The sequence below is a fragment of the Rana temporaria genome, chromosome 8 (genome assembly GCF_905171775.1).
Source record: "Rana temporaria chromosome 8, aRanTem1.1, whole genome shotgun sequence".
In the NCBI taxonomy this organism is placed as follows: Eukaryota; Metazoa; Chordata; class Amphibia; order Anura; family Ranidae; genus Rana; species Rana temporaria.
In genome coordinates this window covers 76,105,849-76,119,723 of record NC_053496.1, presented here as the reverse complement: position 1 = coordinate 76,119,723, position 13,875 = coordinate 76,105,849, and the positions used below count along the sequence as shown (strand labels likewise).

Here is a 13,875-nt window from a genome sequence, read left to right as displayed (position 1 = left end):
ACCCCTTTAACTTTACCAAGAAATGGACCTATAGGTGTGAATCACACCAGATACATGTTGCAAGGAGCTCTCTCTCTGCGCACAGAACCCACCTGGTCCTAAAACTTAATTTTTATTTAAATAGAATATTATAGCAAAAATTGGCAAACTAAACTTTTGAATGTTCCTACAGGTGTATGCAAGCAATAAAAAGATGAAGGGGGAAATTATTCATATAAAATCTCTGAGCAAAAAGATGTCCATACCTCTCTATTTCAAAGGTAGCCAGACTGGCAGCACTTGTCAATTCTCCCTTATTTTTTCATCAAACTATTCCCTGCGTACCCCAACAAATTGGCACCAACATTACTGTGAGACTAAACATGTTTTGCCCATTAAAGAGCTACATCAGAAGTGAATTTTTATCATAATAATAAAATAATAATGTTGCTTCAAACAGAAACAACACAAAATAAATAACGTGCTTAAGGGCAGCCACTGTTCTCGGCATCTATTTATAATGAAGCTTCTCATTGCATCATGACATCATGCAGGCATAGCAAGATGACATCATCAACGTCCACCCAGTGGCACCATCTAACTAGTATGTCCATGCATGAGGCTTGCATTACCGTTATTCACTACTGGGAGCATCAAAGTTGACAAGTTACACCAGCACTTTCTGTCTTTTTATGAGTTATCACCAGAGGCTGCTATGAGGAAAGGATGACTTCCCCGTGACCCACAACTTCAAATCTACGACAACCCACACAGCCTCCTTCTGGTGCATTACTGCTCTACTGAAGGATTGCTGGTCCTCCATAATCCTGAAGGCTGTCATACACAAGCTGCTTTTGGAGCCAGCTCCCCATGATTCTTCCCTTTCTTCCTAACGCACAGATACAGGAAAAGGAGCCTTTAACTAAATGGATTGCATCTAGCGGCATCCATACAGGGTTACTGAAGGTGGATTCTTACAGTTGTGTGACAAGTTTGGTGCCATTGCAGGAGCATGTGAGTGCATTATGTGTCATTTTATCTTTGCTTAATAAAGAAGTGAATTGGACTACTAGGGTATATGCATCCCTGGTCTGTTGTTTTTTTGTTTAGCTTGTTCACATTTCGTGTTTTGGCAATTCAATGGATGACTGCAAAGATCCTGATCTAGTGAAGCCGTAACACTGGTTCTGAGCTTTTTTGGCTGGTCACACCTGAGCGTGAGAGTGGGATTCATGGTGATGCATGTTGTCTTACTCCAAGCTGTATAGGCTCGAAAGCCTACTACCAATTAAGCATATTAGGTGATGTGCATCTCTGTAATGAGAAGGTGTGTGGTCTAATGACATCAACACCCTATATCAGGTGTGCATAATTATTAGTCAACTTCCTTTCCTTTGGCAAAATGGGTCAAAAGAAGGACTTGACAGGCTCAGAAAAGTCAAAAATAGTTATATATCTTGCAGAGGGATGCAGCACTCGTAAAATTGCAAAGCTTCTGAAGCGTGATCATCGAACAATCAAGCGTTTCATTCAAAATAGTCAACAGGGTCGCAAGAAGCGTGTGGAAAAACCAAGGCGCAAAATAACTGCCCATGAACTGAGAAAAGTCAAGCGTGCAGCTGCCAAGATGCCACTTGCCACCAGTTTGGCCATATTTCAGAGCTGCAACATCACTGGGGTGCCCAAAAGCACTGTGCAATACTCAGAGACATGGCCAAGGTAAGAAAGGCTGAAAGACGACCACCACTGAACAAGACACACAAGCTGAAACGTCAAGACTGGGCCAAGAAATATCTCAAGACTGATTTTTCTAAGGTTTTATGGACTGCTGAAATGAGAGTGAGTCTTGATCGGCCAGATGGATGGGCCCGTGGCTGGATTGGTAAAGGGTAGAGAGCTCCAGTCCGACTCAGACGCCAGCAAGGTGGAGGTGGAGTACTGGTTTGGGCTGGTATCATCAAAGATGAGCTTGTGGGGCCTTTTCGGGTTGAGGATGGAGTCAAGCTCAACTCCCAGTCCTACTGCCAGTTTCTGGAAGACACCTTCTTCAAGCAGTGGTACAGGAAGAAGTCTGCATCCTTCAAGAAAAACATGATTTTCATGCAGGACAATGCTCCATCACACGCGTCCAAGTACTCCACAGCGTGGCTGGCAAGAAAGGGTATAAAAGAAGAAAAACTAATGACATGGCCTCCTTGTTCACCTGATCTGAACCCCATTGAGAACCTGTGGTCCATCATCAAATGTGAGATTTACAAGGAGGGAAAACAGTACACCTCTCTGAACAGTGTCTGGGAGGCTGTGGTCGCTGCTGCACGCAATGTTGATGGTGAACAGATCAAAACACTGACAGAATCCATGGATGGCAGGCTTTTGAGTGTCCTTGCAAAGAAAGGTGGCTATATTGGTCACTGATTTGTTTTTGTTTTGTTTTTGAATGTCAGAAATGTATATTTGTGAATGTTGAGATGTTATATTGGTTTCACTGGTAAAAATAAATAATTGAAATGGGTATATATTTTTTTTTGTTAAGTTGCCTAATAATTATGCACAGTAATAGTCACCTGCACACACAGATATCCCCCTAAAATAGCTAAAACTAAAAACAAACTAAAAACTACTTCCAAAAATATTCAGCTTTGATATTAATGAGTTTTTTGGGTTCATTGAGAACATGGTTGTTGTTCAATAATAAAATTAATCCTCAAAAATACAACTTGCCTAATAATTCTGCACTCCCTATATTATCAGCATTTCAAAAGCTCTCTTTTGTGTACAATTTCAAAACCATTTTTATCAATATCATGTTTAAAAATGTTTATGTTGAAATCTTTAGGTCGCCAATTCTCTTCACAAACTGATGCCAACTTTGTATAATATACTATATTTTCATAATTTTTCTAGATACAAACAGTAAGAAACCTGATCTCTAATCTATTTATCTTCATATTATAATTATTCATGAATACATGGTAGGAAACTGAAGCCTTTATTGAGGCAAAAGGAAACTCTGGAGCCCAATCTAAAAATCTATCTAGCCTCAAGAACATTTAGTCAAGATCACCTTTCCATTGTCTCAATTTTATATCCTGAAAAACCCAGAACCTCAAACAGTCAGGTTTGCCACCACGTTTTTTTCCTATAAATGCCTCGCTATTGGTCTATGTTTCTTGAGTATGCCATTTACATCTTCCAGGGCACATTGCCCAAGTTTTCTAAACATAGAATAGACAAGGAACAACTGGTAAGCCCACTGAAGCTGCAATTGTAAAATGACTGAATTTGTATTTTCTTATAATTTCTGGGATTCACAAATTCCTCCACTGTAGGAATATCTGGGTATGCCTTACAATGGCCACAATGAAAGGAGCCATTAGGTTTCAGTGGCAACCAAGTTAACAGGGGCTGACTGGCAACTTTTGTTCTGGAGGGCAAATACAACCCAGAGGCCCATGGTGCAGCGACTCAGCCCTCTTCCCACTCACCCTTTTCCATGCCTCCTCCCAACCCCCATCCCAGTCTGAAACTCCGCTCCAAGCACTCTCTGCTTGCTGGGCGGGTCGGGCTGGACAGCGCCGACTCCACAACACCGGGTTCCTGAACTGGCCATCAAGGGGCAGGTAGTGGCTGCAGGGGGAGCTGGAAAGGCTTGGTCGGGGCTGTCCAGGGGTGAAAAACTGAGCTATTGTGTTCTGATAGGGGGGACTGCCTTCCCGCCAGAACACACTGATCAGTGCTTGCAGCCATTGGCTGTGAGTGCTGATTGGATGATGGTTTCTAAGCATGCTCTTTCTATAGTCTCAGGACTGGCTTTTGTTGGACAGGGAGCTGTACACATGGGCAAAAAGTCAGACAGTTCCTGCTGAACCAACCTTTTTTTGGATGATTTTCGGTCCATGTGTGCCCGGCTTAAAGAAAAGAATACAGGTATTTAAAATTTTTGAATCCCCAGCATCACTTTTGGTGTGGTGCAGTGTGATTTTAGCCAATTTGAAATTAGTACGCTAAAACTACACTGCACCCAGATTACATGTGAATCACACTGTGTGTTCCTGTGCTATTCAGAGTGTGAATAGGCCATCAAGCTGTGAAGAATAAACAAAGAGCTCAGTGCAAAAGGAGCCTAAAACAAAGAATTTAATTAAAGAACAAAATATATAAGGCACTCACATAAAGAGAAGTGATCATTCATTAAACAAAACCGAGGGAAAGGTGACACACTGCATCCACTCACAGCCTGAATGGTGAGGAGAGCCGGCCGGAGCAGACAGAGGGGATCGATCACCGCTCAGAGCTCAGATGCTGGCCGCTGTCAAACAAAGTCCCACCTCCTGGGTCGGCTCCTATGATGTACGTTACACTCGTCCAATTTCCCGGAATTTGACCAGTGTGCTGTCCATGATAGGAGCCGATCCAGGGGTTAGTATTAAGGATATACTTCTATTCATCTTTAAAGAGCAAATCCTTAACAGTTGCATTTTTGAATATATACAGTGGCACCTCGGATTACGGGCATAATCCATTCCAGGAGAATCATCGTAATCCAAAGTACTCGCATATCAAAGCGACTTCAATGGCAAGCAATACTGCATGTGGCCAGAGATGGGGGGGCACCGGAGAGCTTAAGAAACACCCGGAAAGTCCCGAGGACAGCTCGGCTGGAATCGGAAAACCTTGGAAAGGCTCTGGAACAGAGTATTTCCGATGTTTTTCAAGCATTTACGAATGGCTCCGAGTGGCTCTGCTCGGCTCCGGCGCCCCCCACCTCAGGCCAAACGTGGTACTGCACACTGCTATGGCTTGAATCCTGCTTATTTTGCAAGACAACACTCACAAACCGAGTAATGATTTTTCAAAATACAGTGCTCGTATTGTGAAACGCTTGTTAACTGCGTTAATCGCAATCCGAGGTTCCACTGCATTTTAATTCTTGTAAATATTCAATAATTGTATTCCCAGCCAGTATTACATTGTTATTTTCATTGCTGAGGATCGATGAACGCATTCTCAAATATACAACATATGCACCCTTGTAACTGGGCTTCACAACAAGTTCTACATTGTTTATAACATTTCTAGAGCCCTACCTTCTCCAAATGTCAAATTATGGTCCCTTTTATTTTTTAATTTTCCTTTTCCAAAACTGGCAAGAATTTCTACCAATTTTAAAAACAACTGGATGCTGCCCCCTTGTGGAAAGGGGAATATGTAAACACTTTTCAAAGTTAAAATAGTGAAAGGGTCCTTTATCTCCATTTCTTTTTTCATTTTTACACTGAAGGGATACTTCGACTCTTATGCCTCGTACACACGATTGATTTTCCCGACGGGAAAACTGCCATGTTTGCTTTTGGTGGGGAAAACATGCCGCGTGTATGCTCCATAGCAGTTTTCCGGACAGGAAAACTGCAAGCAAAAAAATGAGAACTTGTTCTCTTTTTTTCCCCGCCGTGATTCTGGGTGTTTTTTTGCGCGGCAGTTTTCCTATGGGAAACACTGCAGTCGAGCATACACATGGCCGGTTTTCCCGACCAAAGCTGTCATGGCAGTTTTCCTGTCGGTAAAACCGGCCATGTGTACACGGGAATAGCAGCCAAGCAGATTCTCGGTTTTCCCGGCGGACTTTTGAGCAGTCAAATATATTCATTGTTTTTCATGCTTATATTATTTTGATAAAAGCCAATTTCTTTGCAAATACATTTACACCCTTTATCCAATCAAAAGACAGGACACAGACAGGACAAACAAAAGTCCATTTTCAAGGACACCAATATCACCCTCAGATCCTACTCTTTAAGTAATTTCTGAGTCAAACATTCCAGACTCTACCTCCCCCTACTTGCTCCTATATATTCCCTCTGATCTTGATTTCTCAAGGATTGAGTTGGCTGCAGTAAAAACTCACACTGATTACTCCACATATTTCTATCCCGTCTGCCTCTTTTACCATAACCTCTCTGTAGTTGTTGCCTAAGTTTCCTAAGTTCAGAGAGGTTAACTGCTGTATTTGCAACCCTGGAGTCCATGTATAAACTTTCACCTGCTCAAAATCTTCCTTGTCGCTTATGATTTTTTATGTTTTTTTTTTTTTCATTTTTACTCTATACTGTTCTATGTATTTTTGCAACCTCTCTTCCAGGGTTTTGAATTCAGCATGGGACTTCATAATCTTCGCCTGTTATTTCTCCATCAATTCCACTTCACAATTATGTGCCACTTTGTGTTGGTCTATCACATATAATACATTTACGATTTTGGTTGTTACATGACAAAATGTGGAAAATGTCAAGGGGATGAATACTTTTTCAAGGCGCTGTACATCTCTAGCACTCACCACTTTCCACCAAGATCTAGTAGGTGTTTTATATAATCTAAGTATCTTCCTGAATCTGCAATGGTAGGTTATTTTCGACTAGGTAGCTCATTATGTTAAAATACCTGGCTAGCTTCTTTAGATAAGAGATCATAGTCAATTTTGTTTTCCAACAAGTCTGCCATTATTAAGGCATCAGGCTACAGCCCACACACTAAACACAATCAAATAACAAATAAACTTGCCTGATTATCTTTACGTGAACTTTAGCAACAAATGGACCAGAATGTAAAAGTGTCCCACACTTTGCTGCATGGGTCCAAAATAGCAAGAACATTTTTGAAACGCTTTTATGAATTTGCAGAGGACTTTCATAATGCTAAAACAGTGTCACAAATTCTTTACTGAATTGCCCCAGTATACCATCATAAAAAAAACTCTCCTAAGTGTTCATATATACAGTATCTATGGCTCATTGTGTCCTTATCACATTGCTGTCACCAGATCTTGTGCAAAGCAAAGTCTGCAAAGTTTTTTTATCTAAAGTGATTTCTTCAAAAAGTATAGAATACACATATTCCTGAAACCCAAAATATTAACCAAAACATTGATGTCTGCACATGTGTTTAAGGAATCTTATAAGATGCAATCAAGTAAGCAGCATTTTGGAAATTGAATGCAATGACTGATTGGCTACATGAGTTATAATTTACACTGGTGACCACGTACATCTATTAAATTTGAAAAAAAAGTCATACGGATATATTAATTTCATTTTTCACAATAAAAGCCTATGACTTCTTTTTAGCTTTGCAAGGGCTGCAGACAGCTGTGACAGATATTAAAAGGACATTCCACAATGAAATCCATTTTAAAAGAGCACTGTATAATTTCTCCCAGACAGGAAAGGAAATCTTCAAATCTTCTACAGTAAAAGCAAAGTAACTGTGGGAAAAGTAAAACACAGTACCTTCCATGACATAGACCAGCGACCCCACGTCCCCTTCCTTGATGATACAGCTGTCTGTGCCATATTCAACAGGATACATGCAATCCACTATCTCTTGGATCTGGGAAATCTCTAGGTTCTTCATGAAGTCATTGTCCAGGATTGCTTCTTTAATTAATTCCTTGGACCTGAAGTAAGAAGTATATAATATTTAGTCAATCCTGGAGGAAGCACAGTAACAAACATATAAAAATTCTAGAACGTTTTTTATCTGCCAGAGCATGAAACAACATTTTATACATTTTTCATTTGAACTTTGTAACTTAGAAAGCCAAAGGTTTGCCTATTGCTACTAGCCCTAAATGATAAATCTTTAAATGCTAAAAAACTTTGCTATGATGCAATTATATGTATTAACTCTTAGCACCCACATATTTAATTCATTAACGTTATCACTGCCATATTAAAGAGGGTAATGTTGTAATCCTGTATGAATGTACCGGTACTACAGAAGGCAATTCCAAATCTGAATATTTAGAGTATTCTATTTATATCTATTACTCTATTAGAGACAGCCAAGGACAAACATTGAGGATCTGCATTGTACAATATGGTTCAAACTACCATTCTAAATAAGTAGGCAATACATTCTGAAATTCACAACCAGTTGATGGAGAAGATCCCCATCATCTCTTCTTTTTTTTTTTCCAGAATGCAATTGATAGGCCCTTGAGAAGGTATCACCAAACCATACCTGAAGGTCAAGTGCAGAACTATTGGAGCATACACAATCTACAATAACAAAACCACAAAAAGGCTGGTATGTTAAATGGCAGGTGAGAAAGGAGGTGCTGGCCCAGATGGTGCATAAATATTGCCTTTCGCTATTATGAAGGCTGGGGTATCTTTGGGGGTTATTGATAACTCTACAACATTCTCTCATATCTAAGATATCCCTTAACTTGAACTCTTTCATCCAGTTTTGTTCTGGCACTCCTTTCTGTATTTCTATGGTTCTAGCTACTGTTAAGTGCCCATCAAGGAAAGCCTTGCTGAGTGAGAGTTGCCTTGCCAAAGGCATACTCCTCTTTCATGAAACAGATACACGCACACATGCAAGAGTGTGATTGATTCATTATATTCCCAATACAACCTGGTGCATCTACAAAATAAAATTTGGCCTCAAGTTTCGCAATGTCCATTGGATAGATTGAACTTTTATATATAGAGTTAAGCAGGCCATACACGGTCGAATTTCGAACAAATTTTCTTTTCAAAATCAGAAAGTTCGTTTTTTTGTGATCCAATGATGCCACCATTGATTTTCGAAATTCGGCTGACAAAACCTTTATGTTGCCAGGAATATTTGTTTCTCTCCGAGAATATTCTTTTCTTGCACATGCGCATTTTTTTTCTATTACATTTCTCGCATGATTCCCCCATCATTGATGAGAAAATCTTTGTTTTTAAAAAAAATTCCAACATGTCGGATTCCTCAAATTTGTTTGCTGCATGAAAATAGCCCACTAACGGTGCGAAATTCGTACGAAAATTCTTTGATACAATTTTCTAAAGAAGATTCTTTTGAAATTCGAACTGTGTATGGCCGCCTTTAGTTTACTTTTGCTTACAGCCTCAGATGTGCAGCTGTAAAAACCTACAAACCCAGCTTTATTACCTACCCATGCATATGCAGTCCATCCACCTACCAGCCCAGCATTCTGCACGAGTTAAGGAGAGCAGACTGTGCATGCATGAATAGGGCACAAAGCTGGGATTGTCCATATGTAAGTTTCTAGGGCCATGAATCCAACACTGGGTATGTCCTGCCATATGCACTTTGGAGAGGGGAGGACATTTATATGAGCAGCTAAAAAAGTAAGCATTTACAATCCTGAGTACAGCATGTTAATGTTAAGGACACAAGCGGGAAACAAGTAAAGTTGCAATAACTCTTTAGCAAAATGCTAGTCATTTATTTCAAAGAACATTGGACATGCATTTCAAGTTGTTGAAACAGTAACACACTTTCTCACATTCTGAGAAAAACAAGCTGTAAGCTTTAGCAGGAATTAATAAAACACATCTGATCTCTAGAACCTTGCCAGAGTGAAAAATGTGTGTTTCTATATCCAGACTTGGGAAAGAAATTCCTGACATGGCAAATTTCAAAGAGTGTACAATAACCAGAGAGCCTTTTTTTCTTCAATCTCTGTAAAGCAAAATCCTGCAAGGATCACTCCGGCTTCAAATGATGAAGTGCTCTATGGATGAACAGGACAGGTTTGCTCAGCCTCATAAGAGATCTCACTGCTCCAGCATCTCTGATCATCTGTGATTCACAAATAGCATCAAAATCCCTGGTCTTAAGGGAACCAGTAAGAACATCTCAATAATTTAATTTTAGATATTGCTTAGCATAATAAGATCTCTGCTGCTTGAAGGGAAAGGCAATGTGTATAGTTCCCAGGAGCTTTGAAGGGTTCCAAAAGAATATTCCTAAAGCATGTGTTGTGCCTTAAAGCCAGTATTGGGTTGCTTACACTGCCTTGTTAGACTCTTCACTGTAACACATTTTATGTAATTTGAAATAGTGGATAATCGGAGCCAGCTGGGTTAAGGATGCTGTACAGTTATGACGCTCCAAATCCCATCTCAAACCAAGGCACCACCTGAAGCAGTACAGCATCCCAGTGGAAGCAGAGACATCCACTCATCATTTTAACATCTTTAATGTTTCATTAAAATTTTCTGTTTGAGTGGGAATTTCAGAGGCAGTTCACAAGGAGACTGCTTACTTGCCTTTTCATATGTCAAATCGAATAAATACATTTTTTCAAACTTCCACACAGATAATGAGCACAGTTTGAACCAACAAAGAGGGATTACTGTATACGTATCAAACTCAGGATTTAGAGTATAGGTTTCCAGAGTACTTTGTAACTATAAAGTAAAACTTATGTATGTGATGCATATGAAAAATCTGCATAGCAGCCAAGAATTACAGGGCCTTGAAAAAGTATTCAAACTTGAAATTTTCCACATTTAGTCATGTTACAACCGTAAATGTATTTTATTGGGATTTTATGTGATAGACCAACACCAAGCGGCACGTAATTGTAAAGTGGAAAACAAATGATAAATGGTTTTCAACATTATTTACAAATATAGGAAAAGTGTTCCGTGCATTTGTATTCAGCCCCTTTAGTCTAATACCCCTAACTAAAATCTAGTGAAACCAATTGCTTTCAGAAGTCACCTTATTAGTAAGTAGAGTCCACCTGTGTGTCATTTAATCTCAGGAAAAAAAAGCTGTTCTGTGAAGCCCTCATAGATTCGTTAGAGAACCTTTGTGAACAAACAGCATCATGAAGGTCAAGGAGCACACCAGACAGGTCAGGGATAAAGTTGTGGAGAAGTTTAAAGCAGGGTTAGGTTCTAAAAAAAAAAAATCCCACGCTTTGAACGTCTCACAGAGCACTATTCAATCCATCTTTCGAAAATGGAAAGAGTATGGCACAAGTGTAAACCTACCAAGACTTGGCCCTCCACCTAAACTGACAGGTCGGGCAAGGAGAGCATTAGAGAAGCAGCCAAAAGGGCCATGGTAGATCCACATCTCAGGTGGAGGAATCTGTCTACAGGTCATGCACTCCACAAATCTGGCCTTTATGGAAGAGGGGCAGAAAAAAGCCATTGTTGACAGAAAGTCATAAGAAGTCCTGTTTGCAGTTTGCGAGAAGCCATTTGGGGGACACAGCCAACATGTGGAAGAAGGTGCTTTGGTCAGATGAGACCAAAATACAGGGTAATCTTAAAAGAAAACCTGTTAGGCTGCGTACACACGGTCGATCCATCCAATCAGAATGGTCCGACGGACCGTCTTCATCGGTTCACCGCTGAAGCAGATCGATGGTCTGATGTGCGTACACACCATCAGTTCAAAACCCGATCGGGTCAGAACGCGGTGACGTAAAACACACGACGTGCTGAAAAAAACTAAGTTCAATGCTTCCAAGCATGCGTCGACTTGATTCTGAGCATGCCCAAGTTTTGAACCGATGCTTTTGTGTACTAACCATCGGTTTTGACCGATGGTCAGCCGCCCATCGGTTCGATTTTAAAGCAAGTTCTATAATTTTTGTCCGAAGGACAACAGACCGATGGGCCGTACACATGGTTGGTTTGGACCGATGAAACTGGACTTAAGGCCGTTTTCAACGGTTTGGACCGACCGTGTGTACGCGGCCTTAGAGTCTGCAAAAGACTTGAGACTGGGGCAAAGATTCACCTTCCAGCAGAACAACGACCCTAAACATACAGGCAGAGCTGCAACGGAATGGTTTAGCTCAAAGCATATTTATGTGTTAGAATGGTCCAGTCAAAGTTTACTTGCAGCTGTAATTGCAGCGAAAGGTAGTTCTACAAAGTATTGACTCATGGGGGCTGAACACAGATGCATGGCACACTTTTTACATATTTATTTGTTAAACATTTTAAAAATCATTTATCATTTTCCTTCCACTTCACAATTATGTGCCACTTTGTGTTGGTCCATCACATAAAATCCCAGTAAAATACATTTATGTTTTTGGTTGTAACATGACAAAATGTGGGAAATTTCAAGGGGTTTGAATACTTTTTCAAGGCACTGTAGTAAGACTTTTTAAACAGCAGAAAAAATCCCTGAGATATTGCCCATAGCAGGCAGAAATCACCTGTGAGTTTTAGCCCACTGGCCTTTACTGTACGGAGCCCATTTCTAAAAAACAAAGAAAGAGAAGGTATTTCTATTTAAGCCTGTGAGATTATAGTGTAAACTAAAATAAATAAAATAAAAAATGAAATAAAAGATACATTACTTACAACTGGTCAAGTATTATTTTTAACCTCAGTTAGTAGTGGTACCTGTTCTAAAGAATAAAAGGTTTTGCAGCATTTTTTCTAGTAATTACAATCAAGTTTGGACCTAGGTGTATTGTAAACTTAAACTCTCTACTGTAATCCCAAACGTTCACAAATACAAGCACCGACATACATAAATTATAACTTAAAGTGGATGTAAACCCACTCTCATCTTTCTAAACTACTGCCATAGTGCTGATCTATAAGGATATACATGCCTCCTGTATCCTTACCTGCCAAATGTTTCCCCTCCCTTATAAGAACTGAAAAACTGCAGATTCTGTGGGTTGGTCTGTTGTCTGGAGCTCGGTGGGTGGAGTCGTGATGTCAGTAGACTCCCCGCCCACTTCCACACTCCCCTCGTCAACATGCATTTTCTCCTGTGTATTTCGTACACTGAACTTCTGCTATGATCACTAACATCCAGTCAAAATCCAGAAAAGTAACCACATGACTTCAGAAAAGGGATGGGAGTGGGAATTAAAAAATAATGCCTGTCTCAGGCTAGTGCATGAAATATGTAAATAACCTGTCATTCACAGCAAGGGGGAAGAACGGACAAAAGTTTTTTCCCAGATGCCCGATTATCTCACTGAAAAAAGAAAAAAGAGGATTGCTCAGAGCTGGATTAACTCCTTGTGGCAAGACTGGGCACAGATGATAGGAAATCTTTTACTCTACAATAAAAATAAATGTGGGTTTACAACCACTTTAATGTTTTTAGAAACTTGTATGTTAAAACCATTTATACAATAGGTTACTTTTTTGTCATTTACATTTGTAAGGCAGGGCAACATCATATCATGACTGACAACTTGGATTGGTGTCGCATAATACTCAAACTCAAATCCTGCAGTTGGTAATCCCAGCCTAGTGTAGGAAAAAAGTTAAAGATTATAAGCCAAGCCAAACCAAACTGGGGGCCGCTGCATTTAAAAAAAGCTATCTGCATTTAAATCAAGACCATGGTAATCCTTAAAATATGCACATATGCACAGTTCCGTCTGGGTTGTAAAATTATGCAGTTCCCTGCCTTGGGCAACATGAGCACGATGAGCACAATGCAGGTCATGCTTGTCTACAGCAAAAAAATCTCCAAATCAATAAATAGTTAACAAAAACCAGGAACCACACTTTACCATTAGCAGCAAGCCCAATAGCTATCATTTTAGTTCAGAGTCAGTGGTATTGTGCTCAAAATATTACTGCCTGCCGTTGATCGCTTTTAATTCAAATAAGCCATGTATAAACAGGAAGCAGAGACACACCGAAATAAAGACGTGACAGGTTATTAAACTGAAGCAGTAAATTACAATTAGCTCACAAAATAACTCTTGAAATCAATTTTCTTCTCCATGAAGCACACACTTGGAAGACAAATAAAATAGAGATCATTGCAAGCATCAGGATGCATTTGCTCTTTTTCAAAAAGCAACACATGTGCACATATGCCTAGTTCCTTGTGAAATGTAAAAAAAAAAAATAATAATAATAATAGTAATCGAAATACAAGAAAACACAGAGTCAAGTTAAAGTAGAATACCACTAATAGTATACAGTGCCTTGAAAAAAGTATTCATTCCCCTTAAAATATTCCACATTTTGTTATGTTACAACCAAAAACGTAAATGTATTTTATTGGGATTTGATAGACCAACACAAAGTGGCACATGATTGTGAAGTGGAAGGAAAAAGATAAAATGATAAATCGTGTTATTTTTTTTTACAA

General features: G+C 39.6%; 1 protein-coding gene across 3 annotated transcripts in view; it reads right to left on the bottom strand.

The window, feature by feature from the left end:
* The window catches only part of PRKG1 (protein kinase cGMP-dependent 1), a 1,173,427-nt gene that overhangs the window by 790,104 nt on the left and 369,448 nt on the right, over positions 1–13,875 (bottom strand). For all 3 annotated transcript variants that reach the window (XM_040362065.1, XM_040362066.1, XM_040362064.1), the window contains exon 2: positions 7,263–7,429. In XM_040362065.1, the coding sequence (XP_040217999.1) occupies positions 7,263–7,429 (167 nt within the window). The remainder of the gene's footprint in view (positions 1–7,262; positions 7,430–13,875) is intronic.